At 45.9% G+C, this 23,648-nt stretch overlaps 1 protein-coding gene across 3 annotated transcripts in view; it reads left to right on the top strand.

Moving 5' to 3' along the window:
• The window catches only part of AIFM3 (AIF family member 3), a 479,089-nt gene extending 456,237 nt beyond the window's left edge, over positions 1-22,852 (top strand). For 2 of the 3 annotated variants that reach the window (XM_069619126.1, XM_069619123.1), the window contains one exon: positions 21,727-22,852. In XM_069619126.1, coding sequence (XP_069475227.1) covers positions 21,727-21,766 — 40 coding nt within the window. In that variant the 3' untranslated portion in view covers positions 21,767-22,852. Of the gene's footprint in view, positions 1-3,875; positions 3,897-21,726 lie in introns of all 3 variants that reach the window. The other variant, XM_069619124.1, reaches the window with a different exon arrangement.
• Positions 22,853-23,648: the final 796 nt, after the last annotated feature.

Here is a 23,648-nt window from a genome sequence, read left to right as displayed (position 1 = left end):
ACGGAGAACATATCAATTCAAGAGAACACAGTTTGGTTACCATCTGCTTCCTCTAGTTTCCAGAGAACCATGCATAGGATATTTAAGAAAAACAAGGATTTTGTGAATGTTCAGGATGTCCTTTCGTGATTGGCTGCAACACCAGAACAGGTGATAGGGCTTTTGACTGTGTACTTTGAAAGCAAGAAGGGATGAACGGTGCAAGAAAATTCCATGAATCGGTCCCCAAGTATTGCATGGCTGGAGAGCTCAAGTGCATCCTTTCGATAAAGGAAGTCAGTGTCATTACCTGAGATGCCAGTGCATATAGTGCTATATTATGCTATCTGACAAGAATGATGGTGTGAAGAATTCGACCATTCACATGGTGGGTGTGCTCTCACCTGTGCTTTTTTGAAATATTAAATGAAATTGATGATGGTAAATCAATCTCCGGAAAATATGTGAGTCTAATCCGCACACATCTTTCCTATGCTCACCGCAGAACATACGCATAGACATGTGGACAGCGACTACAAGCACAGTCCCCTCTGTCATATTTAGTTGGGATATGACAGGAGGAGTACACAATACATCTCCAGAAGGGGGAGGGACACACCTGCCCCCTGCCATGGCCAGTCTAATTAACTAACACAGGCTCCATGGATCTGTCCTGTCCATTTGTTGGGGCCTCTAGCTGGTGGCAGCAATTTGCATACTAATCAGAAACTAATTCAAACAGGCCCACATGGGGCCTGGCTGCAGAGGCTAACAAAGGAGACAGGGAACCCACATACCCTTGTATATGCACTGTGTCAACCTAAAGCCAGCTACTCCCCTCAGTATCGATTGACAGTAAAATATCATGTCTGGGATTGCGTATTTACATTAGTCATCCCCGGAGGAGGATCCCATTCACAAGGTACGAGTATGTGGTTTGACGGAGCCAGAAAGGCTGGTCTCACCGCAGCTTTAAGGGAGACCTGCCGCTTTAATCAGGAACCACAGAGAGCTCCATCGGGTGTGACTTTATATTAAATGTTTTCACCTTTTACCTTTTCTCTTGTAAAGCACTCTAGTTATGACCTTATGCATATTGTTGGCGGGGACCCAGGACTGGTTCATTAAGGTAGGCTTAGCCTGCACCAATCCCTGTGGTCCATTTGGCCTTAAAAGAGGGCCGAGCCACTCTTTTGACAAATCAAATGAAGACTTTGCAAGGAGTAACAAGAAGAACTTGGCATTGTACCCTGGCTGAAGGTACAGTCTGCCTTACACCCAGTGGTCGAAGTGTACGAAAAGAAGTGGTGGAACTATGTTCCCTGATGACCCACCTCCCACAAACCCCATCATCACGCCCCCTCCCAAATGCAATACAAACCCCATAACTGCATCCCGCCTTTCCTCTATACTACCCCACCAGTGTGTAAAGGCTGAAAGAAACACAGTGAAAGAAAATGCAAAATGCATTTTAAACAACCCCCATTAGCTTTATTCATTGTCCCCCACAGCATGCAGCTTTATGCACACTCCCCTTTGTAATCACCCACCTTTCGCTCCTCTTAAGGGGCATGCTAAGGATTAAAGCCACCTTTCCCACCTACTCCTGATGCAGTGCACTGAAGTGCAAGTTTTAACAACTTCTTATACTTTTATTTTAAAATGAAAACGTTCCAGAACGGGTTCTTTTTAAAATAAAAGTATAGCAAGCATGAAGCTTAATTAAAAAAAGCAGAGGAGCACCGCTCCCAACTGCTCCCGCCTACTTCGACCACTGCTTCCGTTTTATGCCAGTGAAGGAAGGCCAGGGCCTCCAAGAGGGAAGCAAGATCCCTCCCCTAAACATCTCCCAAGGAACAGAGGGAAATACCGAATCCAGAGGACCCTTCAGCAGCTCCAGAACCAGTCCGCAGCCAGCACACAGCGTGCCCTGCCAGGATCTGCAGCAAGCCTCCTAGGTGGGAAGTGCCAGAGTGTCTCTGAACCAAACCAAAGACAAGGCAGCTGCCTTCAACACTCTCCTGAGCTTTGAGTTGTCCACATTAAAGGACGACACTAGCCCAGTGAAGAAGCTAGAAGTGCCTTTGACGAGCATCTACCGACGTCCGCTTTAAAGGACATTTTTGAGCCAGTCGAGCCCCTCGAGCTGCAACCAACTGCACCGCTGACTGCTTTTACGTTGCAGTCGCTTAAAGCCATCTGAGACTGCTCAAACAGTGCTTCAGAACCCCCTACCAGCACTGAGACAACAATCCTGACCCGAGCCCCTGTGTAGACCAGCCTGCAGCCGTCCGTCCAGCTTCACTCACCAAATTGCCTGCCGCCTGATACCCGCAGCTGTCTCCCATCATGAACTCTGTCACAGAAGCTGCAAAGTGCCCTGAAACTGACTTGACTCTGTTGAGCACCAAGAACATCTACAAGCACAAGATACATTGTGGTTCTGTGCCACGGTCCTTCTCTGAAAACCATAGAGACCTTTTACGACCCATTGCTCCCTTTGTGCTGAAACCAAGTATCCTTGAACTGTTGCGATTATTTACTATTCCGACTACCCTCCTGTCAGTATCCATAGTGCATCCCTTTTCTTTCTTTGAAAGTGTCTGTCCTCAGCATTTCTTTACAGGGTGGGTTGTATTTCATAGTGTGCTAGAACTAACTGCCTGTTATGATGATAATAAAGTAGATATTGTCATACAACCTTGACTAGACAGTCCCTTTTAACATTGGGTAAAAATTGTATGTTTGTTGTGTTGCAACTAACCAACGATCCACGGCCTTTCAGCGATAAGCCTGCCATTCCGTCCACGTTGCCAAAATTGGACAAGGAGGTTTATAATTTGCTTGTGTTTCCAAACTGTTTGGATCCCTTCTGGTTTACTAGAGTTGTGGAGCTGATTGAAGGTTTAGAAACTGACATTCATCCCTGGAGCACTAGTGCCCCGGGAGTTGATTCGTCACAGATGGTGCCAGAAGTCACCATACCTTTTGCATCAACCCTACTTAAATTACTGTTACTTGTGTGGCAGCTGTTTTGCACCCCAGGCCCTGCCTCTGGGACACATGTTTTATTCTTCAGAAAGGCCAGACATTGCTAATGCATATCTTCACAGTGGTGGGTATGGGCACAAGATGTGTGGTGTCCACCTACTGTAGGTCGTTGATCCACTTCCGGGTCAGAGTATATTTCTGGAATTTGTGCAAGGATCAAGCAACATAAGACCAGACCAGGTATGGTAATGCAGAGGGTGATGAAGATCCTTGGATCCAGCAGGTTGGGAAGAGACCATTGGGGCAGAAATGCCTAGAGATGGCTTGGTGTTACTCTGACAGTGTTTTTAATACTTCAAAACAACGCAATTTAGTGTATGACTATAATGCAGAGTTTGCTCTCTGACTCATGGCTAGAGATGTGCTCTGTCACTCAGAAGACGTGGGTTCCTGTATTACTTTAGCTCTGAAATGTGGACATGTTCAACTACAACGTTTGGGGCCCAAGATATTGGCACAGTCCATTCCTCCTACCAGGTCAACCAATGTAGGCACAGCATGGCACCAAGTAATTCTGGCTCAACAGACAATATGCCTGGCCCCTGTTGCCCTTAAGTGTAGGCTCCGGGGCAGCTGTCAAACGGGTGTAGATGGGATGAGAGGTGGAAGCACCACATATCACAGTGCTTGGGCCTTTACCAGCTAACCACTCTGCTTGAATGCCCACAGGTTGGAGGGAGGAGGGCAAGGTTGCAGCTGGACACCTGTCTGTCTAAAAGAGAGTCATTGCCAAGGTATCCTGAGGCACAAACAATGACCAAAGAGTAAGAGAGAAAGATTGCGATTTCCGTGTGTGCCACATTGTAAAATGTTCCTCCTTTATTTAATGCTGTCGCAAATGTCAGGATGGTCCTTCAGCTCGGCAAGTATGTTGTTTTTCATTCTTTTGTTTTTGAGAGGCATAAGGTGACATCTTATGAAATTGCAAATATGTCTGTGTATACTGCCGGTCACGGGTCCAATTCTGGGTGGGTTCACCGAACATGTAATCCTGCTGAGCAATAGAATGCAAGCCGCCGAGTTGGGTAATAGACGCGCCTGTGATGTAGAGCCAACAAAGGTGTCAACTGTGGTACTTAAAAGGCAAATTATTATTGTTGCTGTTATTGTTGATGTCATTTTTATTAACTAGATATTAAGGAGACGATTTAGGGCCTATTCCATGGAATCTTTTGCGCAGTGCAAAGTGGTGCAAAGTGCCAACAAACACCCTGATTCAGAGAGCGGTGCAAAGTGTATCAATGCAAAAGTACTCTTTGCACTGCGAATTAGGCCCATTTAGTGTATACAAAGAGTATATTTGCAGTACACTCTAAAATTGACTTTGCACCACAAACACCATGATTCACAGAGGAGTGCAAAGTGTATTTTTGTAGCGCAAAATCACTTTGCACCACACTGAACATTCCAAGAATCAGGCCTTCAATGGAAGATCTCAAGAACACATAGGTCAACAGTTTGTACTATTCATCATCAGAAAAACGTCCCTAGCATTCTAGGTCATTTGGCCTCCGGGAATAGAGCATATTCTTGATGTGATGCTCGGAGCTGCTGTGCTGAGCTATTCTGCAGGCTGCACGTGGCTTATTGGAGCCCCTGCAGGCGCCCAGGAGAAAGGTCATGACACGCTGATCCTGCAATCTCTCGGCTTCCTGCCTTCCAAGGTGTAGATGACTAATGAATAAACCGCTCTCTGCAGGATCAATACATTGATCGGCCCTGAGTCGCAGGGCAGAGAGGCGAGAGCACCATATGGACAGCCCTCCCAGTTTGCTGCTAGTGGAGAAAGACCACGCTGTCAGCTTCTGTGTTTGGACATGCAAAGAGCAGGTGTTCACTCCCTTGATAAAGGGGCGGCTCCACCAAACACATGGGCATGTATGGTGATCTGCCTGGCACACCAATTCATCACTTCAAGGATTAACCAATGAAAGCTCGCAAGACATTTGACAGGAAGTTGTTGGGTTATTTAGGAGAAAAAGGTGGCTCATTTTCTATTTGAAGTATTCACGTTTGTACCCTAAGATTGAGGGTGGAGTAATGAGTTCATGGGCATGTCATCTACGAGGTCCCAGAGGGCATAAGATTAACCTCTTAAGTGCCAAGACTTGCATAATAGCCTGGCAGTTCTAAAGCACTATAACTGATGTGAAAATTGAATTTCTTTTGGTGGAACGTCCCTCTGTGCACAGCGACTGCTTTGATGCTACTGCTATTTCCTGCATACTCGGCTGCACAGGTGGCCCTTACTCTTTCCGTGGAAACACCCGGGTGTTTCACAAGCTCCCCCAGATCCAGCCTTCTCAAGGATCCCGGGTTTTTAGAGATTTCGTCAGGTAGAAAAGCTTTCAGTAGCTCAGCAGCGGAGGATCCAATGTAGACGGACACGTGGGAGAGACTTTAGGGATCTGTTTAAGGGGGAGAGGCTTTAACGGTCCTTCAAGTGGAAGAGTATTTGTGATCCAATCAAGAAGCAGAAGCTTTATGGCAGCAATCAAAGTTTGGAGACATAATGGATTCATTTAAGTCAGATCACAGAAGCTTTACGGATTAATTAATGTGAGACAGCATTTTGAATCCATTCAGGAAAGTTGCCCTTTAAGTGATCCATTGAAGTTTCAACTGTAGTGTAGATGCATTGCAGCATGGGAAGGCTGAGAGATCAATTTAACGGGGAGAGACTTTAAGAAAATAATTCAAGTGACATTTACATAAGGAATCCATGCACATGAGAGAGATCTAAGTGATCCACTGAAGTGGGGGGGACTTTAGGAGACGTGAGAAATGTCAAGAGATCCATTAGAGTGACAGGAGTTGAGCAATCTAATCGGGGGACAGAGGTTTTAAGAGATTCGCCAGAAAATGATTTATAATTTAAATCAAGGGCACGGAGGCCATGATTTTAGTTGTGCCATCCTGTATCGAGCTGCTCTCATATTTGGCTGATTCTTGATAGATGCAAAAGTGCTGTATATTGGGTGATGATTCCTTGGAAGAGGCATGATCAGATAGTCGTGCACCGAGGGTAATGCGCATCATGCAGACTGTGAATCGCATAGTTTGGGCTGATATTATGCTGCACCACAGCAGTGGCACACATCTGTGTGTTTTACTTTGGCTTTACTCAGTGTTTGCAATTGCATCAATTGCAATGCTTCCCTATTGGACAAATAGAGGTGTAGTTAAGGTGGTGCATGGCCAATGACTGACAGAAACAACCATTGGCAAAGCCAGTAGTTTGGGCGTTTGCTGCTATGTTTTGCATTTTGCATTTATAGGCACCAAGGTGCAAGGTGGAGAGTGCAAAGTTTCGAAGGAAGATGCAATAAGGGGCACAGGTGTGCAAGAGAGTGAGAAGGAAAGAGAGTGGGGTAAGGGAGGAAACGATTGATGCCATGGATGATGATCAAGAGGAAATATGACGGAGAAAGGTGGAGAGTGAGAGGGTAAAAAATAAAGCCAGAGTGTGGGAGGAAGGATGAGCAGGGTAGATTGGGGTGGGGGTACAGAGAGTGGGCGAGGTTGGGGGGCAGAGTGATTGGGGGTAGGGTGGGGGGGTAGATAGAGTGGGGATAGGGTAGGTGGATGGGGTAGAGAGGGGTGGTAGTGCAGGTTGATGGAGGCAGAGAGAGCGATGGTAGAGTGTGGGGGTAGGGTGGGTGTAGACAAAGTGGGTGAAACAGCAGGCACAAAGGGCACTGCCGGTAGGGTGGGTTGGGGTGGGTAGAGTAGGGTTAGGGTATGTGTGGGTAGAGAGAGTGGGGGTAGGATGGATGGGGTAGAGAGAGTGTGGGTAGGGTGGGTGTGGGGATAGAGGGCTCAAAAGAGATGGGTGAGTGTAGAGGAGGGCTGGGTGTAGAGAGAGAGTGAGATAGGGTGGTTGTGGGTAGAGAGAGCGAGATATGGTGGGTGGGCTGAGGGAGAGCGAGGTAGGGTGGGTGGGGTAGGGTGGGTTGGTGGGGGAAGATTGGGAGTAGGGTGGGTGGAGTAGAGAAAGTGGGGGTTGGGTGGGGGTAGAGAGGGTGTTGACAGAAAGTGGGGGTAGGTGGGTGGGTGTAGAGAGAGCGGGGATAGGGTGAGGGTAGAGGGAGTGGGGGCAAGGTGGTGCGGGCTAGAGTGAGCAGGGGTAAGTTGGTTGGGGATAGAGAGTGTGAGGGTAGGGTGTGTGGGGTAGAGAACAGTTTAGTGTAGAGAGAGCAGGGGTACGGTGAGTGGGGATAGAGAGAGCAAGGGTAGGGTGGGTGGGGGTAGAGAAAGAGGGGGATAGGGTGGGTGTGTGGGGTTAGAGAGAGTTTGGGGTGGATGAGTGCCTGTAGAGAGAGCTGAGTAGGCTGGGTGGGAGTAGTGAGAGCAGAGGAAGGTTGGTTGGATGGGAATAGAGAGAGCCAGTGGTAGGGTGTGTGGGTGGGGGTAGATATAGCGGGATAGGGTGCGTGAGGGTAGATAGAGTGGGGGTAGGGTGGGTGCCTGGGGGTAGGGTGGGTGGCTGCAGAGACGGTGGGGGTTGGGTGAGAGAGTATGCGAGTAGGGAGGGGGTTGGGTGAGAAAGTATGGGAGTAGGGTGGGTGCCTGGGGGTAGAGAGAGTGGGTGTAGGATGGGTGGGGTTACAGTGAGTGGGATAGGGTGGGAGGGTGTCAGTAGAGCGAGTGGGGTTAGGGTGGGTGAGGGTACAGAGAGTTGGGGTACAGTGGGTTAGTATAGGGTAGGTGGGTGATGGAAATTGGTTGGGTACAAAACATGAAGAACAAAGCAGCCTCGGAAGGACTTGTCAAAAGTAGCCCAAGATAGCACCAATAAAAACCAACCAACTCACGTAATGGGGCTGGGGTGGGTGGGTAGGGGTTGCAAGTGGGGGAAGGGTGGGGATAGAGAGGGTGGGCGAGTATAGGGTTGGTTGAGTGATCGAAATTGGTTGGGGACAATAACATGAAGAACAGAGCAGCCTCAGAAGGACTTGTCAAAAGTAGCCCAAAATAGACCAAACAAAAGCCAACCAGCTCACATAATGGGGTAGGTAGGGGTAGAGGTAGAGAGAGTGGGGTGGGTAGGGGTAGAGAGAGTAGGCGTGGGGTTGGTGGGGTAGAGGGAATTGGTGTGGGTGATAAGGCCCAACAAGGCTGAAACACGTGTATGGGGTTGCTGTTGGTACTCTTGTTCAGAGAGGAATTGCCATAGCATTTCGGTGCTGGACTGCCCATGTGGGTGGGACAAATACTGATATGCAAATGGTTATTTCCCATCTGTGAAAGGTACAGTGAGCAAAAAGCGTGTGCCGCAAACTCTCATCTCAGAACAGGTTATCATGACATGTCCTTTCTGGAGAGGAGCGCCTGCTTCCTTTTATTGAAATATTGAATCACTGCCAGCTGGGAAATGGAAAGCCAAGCAACCAACTTGCATCTTTGAAAGCAGCTGATTGGAGCAAATATTGTTAAGGAAATTCTCATTGGGTAGTATGGTGGAGGAGTTGGAAAAAGAGATTTTAGTGAGTTGGGGGTTTCATGCCATGGCATTGCCCCTTGCGATGCCAACCAGATATTCTCAGTTCAGGACTCCCATTCCTTCTCTTTCCCTTCTGTAACAATGGTTTCGGCAATTTTGTGGCTCAAGTGCCACAAAAATTCACCAAAACCAAAAAGAGAAAGAGAGACGGCGAAAGTGGACTATGGCGAAATGGGGGCAGTTTGATGGGCTGGCAGGAAGGAATAGAGTACAGTATTAGTGGAAGGTTGGGGTAAGGTTTTACAAAAGAGGGGAGAAAGGTAGGTGACCTCATTTGCCCTCTTCCCATGGGCAAGATGGACAGCTCTCTCTGTGGCATATGTGCTATATAAGCAACTAATGTGCCATAGGATCATGTTCCCTCCTTGCCTCATTTTTATACCCACCTTCCTGCTGCCTTCTTAACTCTTGGTGCCATATGACCTTCCTTGCCATTCCTCCTGCATTCTGTGATGTTACCGCATTTGGGTAAAAAGCATGATACAAGTAACTAACATGGCATAACCATGTTCCCTCCTTCCCCACCTCCTTGCTCATTACATTCTACTTCTCTGTGCCTTTGCCCCATCGTCTCTACCATGTTATCTTCCACCTTTCTATGAATCCCTCTTCTCCGCAGCACTTTAGGGTGGCTTCCATGTTCCCCATTTCTTTGTCCATCACCCTCCTCATTTATTCCCCCTAAACCACTTGTGGCGGTAGACATGTGGCAAAAGGTGCTATACAAAATATTTCATGGCACCTTCATTCTTCTACCCCTTCCTCTGCACTAGCTCCTCCTTCCCTCTTTGCTCCATCTTGCTCATGTCCTGTGCTCCCCTCTTCTGCATCCTCTGAGTGCTTTTGGGCAGCCAAAAGGTGGCACAAGTGTTGGTGTTATACAAGCATGTAACATAACATAGCATAAAACGTTTACAAGATAGACACGAGGGTATCCATGCTTGATATTAATCATAACCATAAACCAACTTGAGACTCATTTTCAATTTCAAAATTAGTTAATGTATTAATATGTTAACAACATGTCATCATTTGGTTGCTTTTACTCTCAACACAGTATACCTAATATTTTTGAAAAATATCTTTTACTAAACTTTTCATCAATATATAAGAAATGTCTGACACATACTACAGTGCCCACTAATCATCCCATTCAAACACCTCATTCATACCTAAACTGCTCCTTATAACACTTGCCTAAAGGGCATCAGTGCTATAAAGACATTACAACATTCAAAGTTCAAATACCAGTATCGCTCTTCTATTATTTTAAAGAGATGTTTTCGTCCTCATAGGCCTTGCAACTAATCGCCAGAACTATATAAGGGCTAGTTCTTTTAATAACACAATGCTAGGCCTTTACAAAATTCAAGAATATCTATCCACCGGTTGAAACCCTGTATCTCCCATGTTCTACTGCATCCCATATGTTGGCGCATCATTAGTATAGTACAGGACTTCTACGCTCACAACTCGTGTGGTTTTCTTCATCCAACTGCGATTTCATGAGTCCCCCATTGGATTCCACTTTCGCCAATATCTGCAAGCAGTCCATATGATCACAGTTAGTTGTATTGTGATCCATCACCAACCAATATGTGGAATATGGAATTAGTTCAAAAACACCCAGAAGTGGTATATGCACTCACAATGGCCTTCTCTATTCACTGCAGTGACCGTCTTGTCTTGAAAACGCAGTACGATTCGTCACATCCTGTGCCCAACATTAATTCCTCAAACTGCGCCAGGCATAGAAAACACCAAATTACTGTTGTATTATCTCTGCCGGGGTCCCGTATTCACACTGTCATTCGTATCACTTGTTCTCAGTCGACCACACAATGTCCTTCAAACCTCTGAGTAGGACACTTAGATTACACTGGGCAACACACACAGATTATCTGTCCAGATTGACAAAACTAGACATACATTCGTGCTTGCAACCTCAGATCTGTCTTCAGTGGTAAAGTCTGCTGTCAACAACCTAAAACCTGCTGGGCCAGAAGAAGATTGAACTTGCTTGGTTCAAAGATCAAAGATGTGGGACAACTGAGCACTCGATCTTGCACTAAGGGAAGACCAACCAAAATGCAGAAAGACTCTGAAGACCACTCTCTTCCAACCAGCCTTCGCGCTCGAGGCAAGCGCACTGATATCTGGTTGCATTCATCAACACGACTGTTAAACCACAGACAGAATCACCCAACAGCAGCAGCCGTCTTGCTCCTGCATGGTGACGCTCGCTTTAACTGCCTCTTATTTTCTATGCCAAACCCAATTGTAATCTTCCCTGTTCCCGGTTACCCTTCACGTCACCCACCCCCGATCACTTGCTTGCCTAATTGCAGGTTGGAGGGTAAATACTTGCCTACAGCATGGCACCCATCACCAATGAATGAATAAACAAATAAGTTGTCGGATAATTGATACAGAGTCGCGCTCTGAAACACCTTTGTATGAGCGCGATATAAATAAAATATCAATTCAATTCAATACAGTAGAGTGTGGCTTACACACATCGGGGGATAATGAATTCCGAGTTTGCCCTAAGATTGTCTCATTAACCTGCTGACTGAGCCATCTATCAAAATCCCCCAAAGGTTTTACTAATCTGAGCCAGCAACACATGCACTGCTCCAGTAATAGTAGTACACTTGTTTATTGTGAATATATTTAATAGAACAATACAACTTTCAAAAACAATACTCATATCAACCAATTCATCATAATAAACACATAATAATTACATACAGTACATACACTAATCAATTACAACATCATAATAATTTAAATTTAAGAATGACCATCACACTCAGGTTTTGGTAAATCAGATATCAGTCGGATGTCAGTTTCGTTTTCCATCAACATTTTTGCAGTTCTTGCACCGATGGTTTGGGGAGAAGCAATTCAAGACATCGCTAGACTCTACAATCATGAGCCCGATGCTGTAGAGGCCGGCTGTCTGAAGATGCAAGTCTCAGTGGCACTACCAATATTGGACGGGCTTGCAAGAACAGTTCGTTGACCTTGCTTTTGGCTTGGCAGCATTACCTAGGAAAGGGTTTGCCAGAGAAACACACCATGGACGCAGGATCAAAGGAAACAGCCTGCTAACTACACACATTGTTAGCCATATAAGTGGTTTGTCAAGTCATGTCTGCAGTGACGGTGTAGCACCAAATATCAAAATACAAGATCTTAAACAGATCCTGTACATACCGGCCACTACGGGCAATATCTTCTCAGTCACACCTCGCTGCTGGGAGACCAGTAAAAGGCCCAGGATGAATTCCTATTACTTTCCATGTCCACAGAACACATTTTACTGTCAACAGCACTCTCTACACAAATCTAAGATTAAATATCGGACTTTGGTAGATTCCCATACGCCGGGATGGAGTTGATCAGTTTATTAAGGTAATCTGTACCATAACCTCAGATGTACCAACTCGCAGAACTGTCCCCAGCTAAGGTAATTTTTATAATTTCACGCACAACGTTCCCTCAACAGAATTGCATCACTAACACATTGCCTACCACACACATGCATTGCTATACTTGTGTGGACATCACAAGGATTCACACAGGGGAAGTGAGGATATGTTTTACTACTTAGGACTCAAAGGGCAAATGGATGAATTTTTTGATACTATACGATACTTGAGAGGACCTCGTTGACTGGCACACAGCCTACCAATAAGCACTCCATGTCGGTCCTCACTAAGGTCGGAAAACATGGGACCTGTTGCGCTTAATTGACTATTTTCTACTCTTCGCCACATGGATTCTGCTCATGTATGTTAACATGTATTACACCGATAGAAATTGAAAAGATTTCAAGAGTGCTGAAAAACTTAAAAGACTTAAACAGAAGAAGTTACTAATATTATTAAGATCATGCACTTCACCTTAGTTAAGGTTCAGCCCATTTTTTAGACGGATATTATAAAAACATGCAGGGGAGTTGCTAGGTCTGGAAAAGACCCGGGGCTGAGCTGATGTCGGAACTGTTGGGACTGGGGGCTAGCTAGTCTTTTGGCTGTAGCTCCTGAGATTCTATCCGGGGCTACAACCAAAAGATCAGGGGCTATAGCCCCCTTAGCCCCCCCCCCCCTAGCAACGCCCCTGAAAACATGTCAGCAAAATGAAAGCCAGGCCCAGCCTAAGTTATAAAAGACCAAATGTACACAGGGGCACCATACCTAGCTCACTTGTACAATACCTCTTTGCAAACAGGGACATTCCCAAACTCCTTTATGCAAGCCGCCCTCTGACCCCTTCTAAGAAGTGCTCCTATGATCCAGAGGGGCTGGCCACAGCTTCCCATCCATGGGTAAAATTCTTGAAACACTGACCACGTGCCAACTACAAGAATGCAGCAAAAAGGTGAACCTTTCCCATGACCGGCAATCAGGCTTCTACCCAAACCACACCACTGAAACTAGACAGATGGATATTAAAGAGGCAATGCTTAATATCCTGGACAAAAATGGAAAAACTGACCTCATCTTTCTTGTTCTCTCAGCCGCATTTGTTATGGTTGATAAGAACATTCTCCTGGACAGAATATATTATAACCATGTCCTTGGAGGCAACATAACCCCATGCTTGTTGTATTTCATTAAGCAACAGACCTGCAGAGATCCAAAGAAAAGACTTTGCATCTTTCACCCAAATTCTGTAATGTGGAGTTCCACACGACTCCTCAATATCCACCTGGATGTGTAATGGCTGTCCAGTTGCAGGCCCTTTTGACACCTATGCAGAGACGTGTCAGCCTTATGCGAATGGCACCCAGTTGTTTAAGTCAAATCTGACTTGCAAACAATGGCAAAATCGTGGCACTTTGCTTTAATGCAAAGAAAACAGCAATTCTTCACATAGGTTTCAACACTCGCCTGGTAATACCTGTCATTGGGCAAACTACTCCGTCTCACATCAAACTCTACAACAACATCGACGAACTTGGGATCATTTTCATCTCAAACTTGCCTTTCTGACACCCTCATTAAAAGCGCACATCTACAGCTCCACGCCAATCAAAACAGCCTTACCATCTTAACTGTGAACCACAAAACTGAACAAGTACAATTCCTAGATCTAATTAATTAAGACTAGTGCAGTCTCGCATAGATGGGTATGTCAAGCACCTCATAAAGCTATGGCAAATAGTACAAAACAGAAGTGCAAGCCGTGAAATGTGATCAATAGACTTCATCACATTTGGCAACCCTAAAATCGCTGAGCTGTCTCCCACTTGAGATGAGAATTGAAATTACTAATGAGCTAGGCAAGAGCAGAACCACAAATGCTTCAATAGAACCTTAAAAAAAATCTTAGAGAAGCATACATAGTGCCATAGTTCCCAACACTGAAATATCTGGACACAAATAACCAGTAGCACTTTAGGCGCCCGGCAAATGGCCTGTTGGCCCCAAATGAACTACTCCCAACCAGTTCTGTTTTAATGCAAATGTTTGCCAAATGTAACTTTTGTGTATGCCTTTATAACCCTAAACATATTATGTTGTATGATTTAAATATCCTGACTCGTTTATTCATTCCTTGTTTAACCGTAAATGGTTTCAGTGCTGTGCTGTAAAATGCTTTAATTCCACTGTCTCTGCACTTTTCATGCTGTATTATGCAAGCTCCCGGAAGCGATTAACCATGGGAGCTGTGCATATACAATTCACAACCAATTAATACCTACATTGTAAAGGGTCTGTATATACATTCTGTCTATCAATTAATTCACACAGAATTCAGTTTGTATTAAAGATGAAAGCCTCCATTTTGTGATCCCCTTCGACATCTTGTAATAGGAATTAACCTTAGGGGGCAACGGCATGTGCAGCCTTCTAAACCATTATAGCAGAGAATGTTTGGTGTGAGGGGTTGCTGCTGTAACCAGAGATATTCCCTGGGGCCAATGGTGCACTAGGAGCATTATCTTTAGTTTTCTGTTGCATGTAAATAGACAATCACCTAGCACGTCCGACCTTTGCACCATTCTCCTAGCATTCAACACCCTAGCACCAAATCCAGCATCAGAGCCAGAAGCTATATATCTCCTCCTTGTAAACCATGCATGAAGCCAGTGGCGGTTGGTGATTTTTTTAAGGGAGGGACCTACATATTTCCCCCAAATATGCTGGAGCGATCGAGCTTAGGGACAGAGCCTGAACCTATCAAGTTGGGTTCGGGGGCTTCCTCCTCCCAAGACATTTTTTAAAATAATGTGTTAAAATGGTACATTTTACAGCATACCACAGTACAGAATGGCTAGACTAGCTGCACCAACATGCCAATCTAGCCACGCAATAACCGGATCATGCTTGCTTTAAAATGTCATGCCACAGTAAGAAATGGCTAGACTGGCTGCATTAAAAAGTCTGTCTAGCTACATAATAAAAAATTGTTATGCTTGCTTTATCAAAGATGCCCAATACAACATGTCATGCCACAATAGGAAATGGCTAGACTAGCAGCACCAATATGCCAATCTAGCCACACAATAACACTGATAATGCCTGCTTTATCAAAGATGCTGTATACAAAATGCCATGACACAATAAGAAATGGCTAGACTGGCTGCAGTCAAATGCCTGTCTAGCTACATAATAAACCATTGTTATGCTTGCTTTATCAAAGATGCCCAATACAAAATATCATGCCACAGTAAGAATTGGCTACAATAGCTGCACCAAAATGTCAGTCTAGCCATGTAATAACACTTATCATGCTTGCTTTATCATAGATGCCCAGTAAAAAAAAATGCCATGCCTGCCCCCTGGTGCGCCAGTGCCTGGCACGCACTGGAGGATTTAGGGGGCAGATTATGTATGCAAAGCGCTGCAGTCCCAGGGGAGAGCCATTGCATTTTTTACTGAGCATAGGTGCCCAGTAAAAAATGCCATGACAGCCCCAGGAGGCCCCAAGCGCCTCCCAGACACACATTATCAACTGTGTGCATGCAAGGCACTGGGGGGCACAAGCATTGCATTTTATTTACTGCCCATCTATCATAGATTCCACTTAAAAAATAGAATGCCTTCCCCCTGTGCCCACCAGCATCTCACACGTGCAGATAATCCATTATGTGTGAATGGGAGTAAGTGGGTGGATCAGGAGTCAGGTATGACATTGCATGTGAGGCGCTAGATTTCCCAGAGTACTGGCAAGGCATTCTTTACTGGGCATACTCATGAAAAAAAGATGGGCCTGCCCCCTCGACCCCCTAGTGCCTCACAAGCACACAATCAATATGATTATGTGTGTATGCATGGCACTGTGGGGCCCAGGGGTCAGGCATGGTATGTTTTACTAGGCATCTATCATAGATTCCCAGATGGAAAAAATGACATGCTTTCCTCCTGAACCCCCCCCCCCCGCCCCAGCTCCTCACACAATCAATTTGATTATGTGTGTATGCGAGGCCCTGGGGTGCATGGGTCAGGCGTTATATTTTTACAGGCCATCTCTCTCACATGCTCAGTAAATAAATGACATGCCTGGGCCCCCCAGCGCCACAAACATGCACACAACCAATGTGATTATGTGTGTATGCGAGGTGCTGGGGGGACAAGGGGGCAGGCATGGCATTTTTTACTAGACATCTTTCATAGATGCCCAGTAAAAAAATAATACCATGCCTGTCCCCTGCACCTTTCAGCAACTCGGAATCGGATTTTGCCAGTGGGGAGGGAGGGACGTGCATCAAAGGCATTGTTGTACAACCCCCACACCTCCAGTCACCAAACTCAGCTCCTTGGCCCAGCACACACATACACACACAAACACACTGCATTGACTTAACATTCACACGCAGCATGCACTGGCTCATTACACAATTGCACCCATCATCATACAGTTACTCATAACACAAGCAGACACACATCCATACACATATTTCAATTAACATAAACTTCGCTTGTTTCCTCCCAGCGCTCCAGCTCCCTCGTAGCATGAACAGGAGGTAGGAAGCATATGCTTCCTGGCTCCTGCACATGCACGCAGAAGCCAGAGCAGTTGTAAGGAAGCTCCCCGCTCTACCTGTATGTGCGGGGAAGTGCAGGAGCGCCCCCTCGCATATACAGACACGCAGTTCCCATGCCAGCATTCCCAATAGGCTATGCAAGTCTAGGGAAACAAAACACCTCAGACTTGCATGATTCATTGAGCATGCCCAGCTGGGGAACAGAACTGGCAAAGGGAAACCGTGTTTCCCTTTGGCAGTTCAGACAGCCCAGAAGTGCTCTCTGAACTGCCAAAAGCAGCTGAAGGACCGCTCAGTGTTTACACTGCGCTAGTTCCTCTGCTCCCCCATAATGGGAGGGGTGACGGCTGGTCAGCTCCCCATTATAGAGGAGCCACCACTGCACAAAGCATTCTTCATTCCAGTTGCCAAGCCACTTCCACACACCTGCCTCTTTACAAACCACAGAATAAAAGCCTAAAACATAGAAAAGTAACTAACACCAGAAAGCAAGGACTAAAAGCACAACGGCAACACAGTACAACTTCCCCATACAGATAAACAGGTGCCCTCAAGCAGGTACCACCGTTTACACCATTGAGGAATCAGTGCCAGCACTGCATCTGGTGACCAGAGAACCCTGAATGCCCCTTACTACAATGAACCTCAGCCAGCACAACAGCCAGAGAACGGTGCACCCTAGCATGCACCACAGGGTAATTAAACCCACCCAGAAAGACAGCTGTAGAACAGTGCACCTTCTCAAATGCCACACTACAGTGAAGCACGTCACGTTTCAACATGTGATGGACTATGCACCATTTGCCAAGAAACACACCCAGCACCAACAGCTGGTGAACTGTTCAACCTCATATGTGCCACTCTGTCTTTAAATCGATGCATGGCAAACAACAGGGTCCCCATGAACTCACATGTGCACCTTACAGAAAAAGTGTGCCATACACAACCAGCCCAACTGCTGGCGCCCACGTGCACCCTCGTGCTGATGAACAGAACATTTAGTGAAGACGTCTGGACAATCGTGTGAACCACAGACAGCACCCAGAGGAAATGCTGCAAAAGATGTACCCACACATGCAACACCTCCACTCACACTGCACCCAGTATTGCAACAACTCCACTCACACTGCCCCGAGAATAACTCGCATGCAATCCATAGAGCTAAGTGATAGCAGCAAATTGTAATACACACATGCTTTGCTAATCACACCTTGATAAACAGAAGGTGCAAACTTCAAAGTGGATTTCTGAGGAGGCTGTAACACATAAAAATAAAACAAGTAATGCGTGAAACCCAGGAAGGAGGGTCATTGGTGAGGAAGGATAGCCCAGGGGCAATGGGTTTGTCTTGGAAGCAAGCCAACGCAGAGCCACACAGGTTCGAATCTCGATCCCCTGCTTAGAAAACACAACGTTGGTATTAAGCGCATATAAATGAGCAATTAAATAAATAAATAAATTATCAAGGGTAGAAGAGCAGCCCCTTACCTCAGTATGCACACATACACATGCAGCTGCAAAATGTCTCTAGTAACTAATCGGTCCACCGTTTTTTACACAATTTACTACCCCACTGCACTGTACTCCTGACCTATTTGCACGGATGTCAAATTTGTTGGGTTGAGCTTCAGGTATGTGTTTGTCATACAGGCTTTGATGGTGTTGCAGCAAGTCCTGAGGCATGAGAAATCCTGGACAGCACTTAACAATTAGATACAATTGGGTATCATTGGAGTGAGAAGTTGGGATCCTTAAGAAGGGAGCCCCAATGGTTCCATCTGTAGATGAAAGATCACCAGGGAAGGTATTGAGCCTTGTGGGACTCTGCAGGTGACCAGGCGGTGTTCTGGGATAATCTAGCCCTTCCCTTCTCCCCAGGCTTGGGTTAGCACAGGTCAACGTTTGAAAACCCGTTAGCCACACCCCAAATTCATGAGTGGGTCTTCATGATATGATATGATATGATATGATATGGCATTTGTAACGCGCCTATACACAAGTGTTTCAAGGCAGGTGCAGTCTGCTCTGCTAGGTGTTCGGTCCGGTTTCTCTTCTGTTGCTCTTGCGCCAATTGGCATTTCTCTGCTGGGGTCCAGAGGCTGTTTGTCACCTGAGTTGTTTGGCCTTGGTGGCTGCCACCTGGCATTCAGGGGCTTTTAGTCCAGAAATAATTAAAAGAAAACCGCCAGAAATGGGTTGGCAAGGGATTGTGCAAAACACTGTGGCATCCAAGGTATCATTTAAGATGCATTCATGGGGTTTTCAGGGACTGGGGCCCTCCTAAATCCCTCGCCCCACCACTGGGGTAGGATCAACTCTGACATATGCCCTGGTAGACCGCCTACCCAAGGTGGGCTGAGATCCCTGTCCCCCCCCCCCGGCAGGGTCCAGTCCGTGACCCTATCAGTTCATCAAGATCTGACCAGGTGCGATGACTTGTAGACAGTGATTGTGGTGTGGTATTTTCAATATCCACTGCGTTGCATCACCCTCTGTGGCACCCAGCATTTCAGTATCGACTTTTCCTTAACTTGAGTTCCAGCAACTTACCTGAATCCCTACTGTACCTCATCCACCTTGGGACCGTCTCTCCCTTCTTCTGTTCCCATCCACCAGTTAACTCACAGTTGGACATGGGGACAAGGTGAATGGTAGCGTAGTTACCAACACGATCCATTCCAATCTGTAGGTGCTTAACCAGTCCTGGTTTTTTTTCTGTGCATTCTGGCACTTGTTGTGCGAGTTTTATACGGAGAAATGTAGAAGTAGACGTCCCAGAATTCAAAGTATAAACCAGGACTGGATAAGCACCTACAGATTGGAATGGATCATGTTGGCAACTATGGAGTAGCGAGAGGCATGAAGATTGAAAGCATGGTAGGACATAGACTGGTGAAACATGGAAGAGCGCATAACTACCAGGAAAATTGGAGGAGCGAAGCAACTAAGGCGTTCAGAAGGGGGTACGCAAAATTAACAAAATGCACAATATCAGTCTACCCTGTTACAATACAGGAAGTGGCCACTTGGTGAGATAATATCGGGTGCACCATGTTATAATCAGACCAGACCAAGTTGCCATTAGCATAACTGGAACCTGTGACCTGCATATTGCACACATTTGAATTGCTTATTTTATTTGTTTATTGTGTGGTTTGGTTATACCACCCTGTTGCCAAGGATGAGATACCTCGTCCTTGGCACTTAAGGGGTTAAGGAAACCGAAAACGTTAGAAGGCATTAAATGGCGAAATACCAAAATCGACAAAAAAGGCCGTGGCACTGAGGGGGGGGAACCCATGGCAGTTAAAAGGTTAAGCGTACGCAGGAGCTGTTCAGGTGACTGAGAACTGCACAGGTTTGCATGGTAAACAGCGCTGGTCATCGGACCAGATTTTCCAGGATCCGGCAAAAAATGTCTCCCTGGATCTCTGATCTGGGAAATACACGTGCCCCTTTTATGGGTTTTAGCTTTTTCTATCTGCTTTTACTGCCAAAACCGGGATTCAAACTCATGCTGTTGGGAGACACTTATCCACGAGACTACTTGAATTTCTGGTCAGGGACTCTGAAAATATGCCTGGTAGGAGTACAACTTTGTAGGTTTAAAAGGTATACACCTTTTATACTTTGCATGCAACATTATAGGAAACGCTCATGCTCCCTTGGGTGATTTCGCAGATATGAATGAGTTAACTCCCAAAAGGGAAATGTTTATTCATGGGGGGGGTTGAGAAAAATCTCCTGACACCCCTACCCCGCAGGGCCCCACAATACCATACCCCCTTCGCTAGTGGGATCCCACAGCTAAATATTGCCATTTGCAGTACTGATGGCAATAGTATACCTTGTTCCAATAAAAAGTAAATCTAGTAAAGATAGCAGAAGATGATGATATCAGCTCCTTGGCAGAGGCAGGTGCTTACAGAAGCAGGTGGGCACCAGCAGCAGTTTGACCCTTGATAGCGCACAAGCAAGAGGAGTGCAGGTGTAATCAACTTGACAACTACAGGGAACTCTGGAGTTTTTGTGGTGGGCCTCTGCACCGTTGGCCTCTTTTGAGTGGGATAAATTAAAGAATGTGTTGCAAAGCTTCCAGTATATGGCTACATGAGGCCACCTTGAAAAACCATTTCCTTGGCCACTTTCCGTACTCAGTCCAGCCCTGCTCGACACATGTATAATTCTATATTGTTCATTAAGGATAAGGAACAGGTTGTGATTTCACCAACTCTGTGAGGATTTGCAATAAGTAGGACACACTTGACCTCTGCTGTAGTACCCAACCAGCTAACAGGACCAGGCATTACACATTAAAGATGTTCCAGCTGCAGGGGGTTCCTTTTCAGAAATGTTGAACCAACCAGTCTGCACCCTCTTAACTTGCTGTTCCACAATGCTACCACTGCCTCTCTTTTGGCCTATCACCAAATTCATCACCCAGCCATTGGCCGACTCTGCTCAGTAATGCTGCGCTGCTGCCTAGATCCATGTACAAAGTGTGACACGGCTCCTCCTTTCTTCTGATCCCTTCTGTGGAAATTTGTGGCCTGGCTCATCCATCCTCTCTTTCACTGACGCACAGCCAAATGCACACTCCACCCCCGGTACCACCAGTCTTCAATAACTAGTACCCCAGGGCCCATGCACACATGGTAAGCAGTGTTCACAAATGAAAATGAAATGCTCTCCGCCATACGAGCATGTTGGAGATTGTAATTGTGAGCGCCGCTTGCCATGCAACATTGGTAGGCAGTGCTCACAATCAAAAGTAGATGCTGACTGGCATGCCAGAATGGCAGGCAGTGTTTACTCACTTTGCACTGCAGAGTGCAAATGTGAAGGTCAAAAGGCAGCGTACATGCTTGTTCACCGCCGTTTGCCATTCACATATGGACCCCACAGTGCAAATGACCAGAATGTGGCAGTGGGGACCAGCTTACGTTAAAGTGTAAAGGTAACGGCTCCCCACAGTCCAATTACGATTTTCAAGAACATGAGCCCCTTAGAATTTCAGAGATCTTTACAAATAATTGATCAAGTGATTTGCCCAATCTAGTATTCGGCCTTCATGATGAATGTATGACTTATTCCCAGTGTCATTTGGTGTGCTCAATGTATTTTCATATTTAGATAATAAGTCTCTGATTTGTATTTTGCTTTTGACAGTCGCTCTTCTTTGATTTCCCTATAGAACTGGTGACATGTCTTGGCTAACTGGTAAAGGATCGTAGCATCGGGCAGACTTGCAGTGATGCAAGAAGAGCTGAGTTGACGGAAACACGGACAGAAAAATATAAAAATCAGCACTCATTTTTCCAAAGGTTGCCAAAATTCCTATACTCGCTTGAAGAAGTCAAGGAGAATTAGAAACTAATCGTGGCAATAAAGGATTTATCGGCTAATGCATTGAATATAATCCCATGGAATCAAAGAGCCATTATGAGAACGGGGTATTCTCTCCCCGCTGATTCGCCGGGAGTCCATCCAGAATACAGAGTCGGCTTCTCCAATAAAGACACATCTCCTAACTCAAGCACTGTTGATTCCTTTGGGGGAGTCATGGAAAGGAGGGCATGCCGGCAACAACTCCTTTGAGGATTGATAAACATGGAAGTTCACCCCTGGCTTCGAACATTCATGTAATTAGAAACATTGCAAAAAGTGGAAGAGATTACTTTTTAAATGCTTAAAATGTATGTATTGTTGTAGAGATATTTTTTTAAGTGTCCCTGTTGAACCTGGGGGAACGTGTAAAAGGAGGACCTGAGGTGGTCATAAATGAAGGTTTCAAACAGCTCCGAAGCGGTCAGGTTTGGGAGCAGCAAGGCAGACCTAGGGTATCTGCTCTGCACTAAATGCTCTGGCACCCGATTAGCAGTTTAGCACCTGCTATGTATTGGCAGCCATTTTGTAATGTACAGGGAGAGTGTGAGCCTTTGTACAATGCCCACAAACTAAAGAGATCTAATGAGTGAAATGAAGGATACACCAATCATTGGGTTGTCAGCCATCTGAACTTCTTCCATGAATGCGGTGGCATGTGGCTATCTGGACAAGTTGATCTGGAATAAACTGTGGTTTGCTGATGTGCATTTATGAAAAAACACATGTGCCTGTGACCTAGAATGCTACCGAGATGCCTGCACGCTTAACTTGGAGCTGGATACAGCCATGTGCCTGCAGTGCTAGGACTGTTCCAAACCTTAGTCTTCAGTTGATGGCATTTCTTCAGTCTGATATACATTTTTGCCACTTTAACAGGCATGTAGTTCTGCAATGTGTCATCTTAAGGATTAAAATTGGCTGTTCCTTGAGTACCAAGTCTTTTTTGCCGTGATTGGACTGCAGGGCAACATTCACTTTAAGGACACTGCATGAGGACACTGCATGTGTGGAACAATCATGAAATATGATTGGGTAGCAAAGAAGATGAATACCTCATTACGAGTTTGGAGGTATCAGCAGTGCTAATTGTACATTATTAAATTACTACTATCATTGGTGGTAGTGGTAATTTGCAACATGATTCTGACATCATGGGACTACATTGTGGAGGGGTAGTACCAGATGTGGTAATCAGCCCAAAAGCTGCCACTGTAAGTGGAGGCAATACCTCCACTCACAAGCAGGGCTTGTCTAGGGGGTTTTCAAACCCATAATCGAGTGGGGAGGTAAAGCAGGTGATGTTTGGAAATGTCATCTATTTTGCACTTACGTTGATTGAATGATTGATTGATTATTTATTATGCACCTATTCACAAGTGTTTCAAGGCACAAAAAGGCAAGGGAGGGAGAACAGAGGGAGGACAAGACAGCAATCTTACTAGGCCTTGTGTCACTGAGATCGTGCAATTGCACAAACAAGAAGAACAGGGGAAAGGGTACAGGGAGAAGTGCACCCAGAGCAGCAGGGCCCTGAGTTAAGTGCTGGGAGGCTGGGATTATCCCAGCCCGGAAGTGCAAGGTTAGCCAGAAGGCAGTGCAAGTAGGGCCAGGTGAAAACTGCAAGGGGACTGATCAGGGGGGCAAAAGGGGGCTTGTGTCCTGAAAGACTCAGAGGACAACCAGGCAGCCAGTCAGCAGACAGAGCAGGAGCAAGGGAAGGTTAGCAGG

This window comes from Ambystoma mexicanum, chromosome 10 (genome assembly GCF_040938575.1).
Source record: "Ambystoma mexicanum isolate Mex_15411 chromosome 10, UKY_AmexF1_1, whole genome shotgun sequence".
Classification (NCBI taxonomy): Eukaryota; Metazoa; Chordata; class Amphibia; order Caudata; family Ambystomatidae; genus Ambystoma; species Ambystoma mexicanum.
The sequence above is the reverse complement of the archived record's forward strand: the minus strand, read 5'-3'. Positions and strand labels throughout refer to the sequence as shown.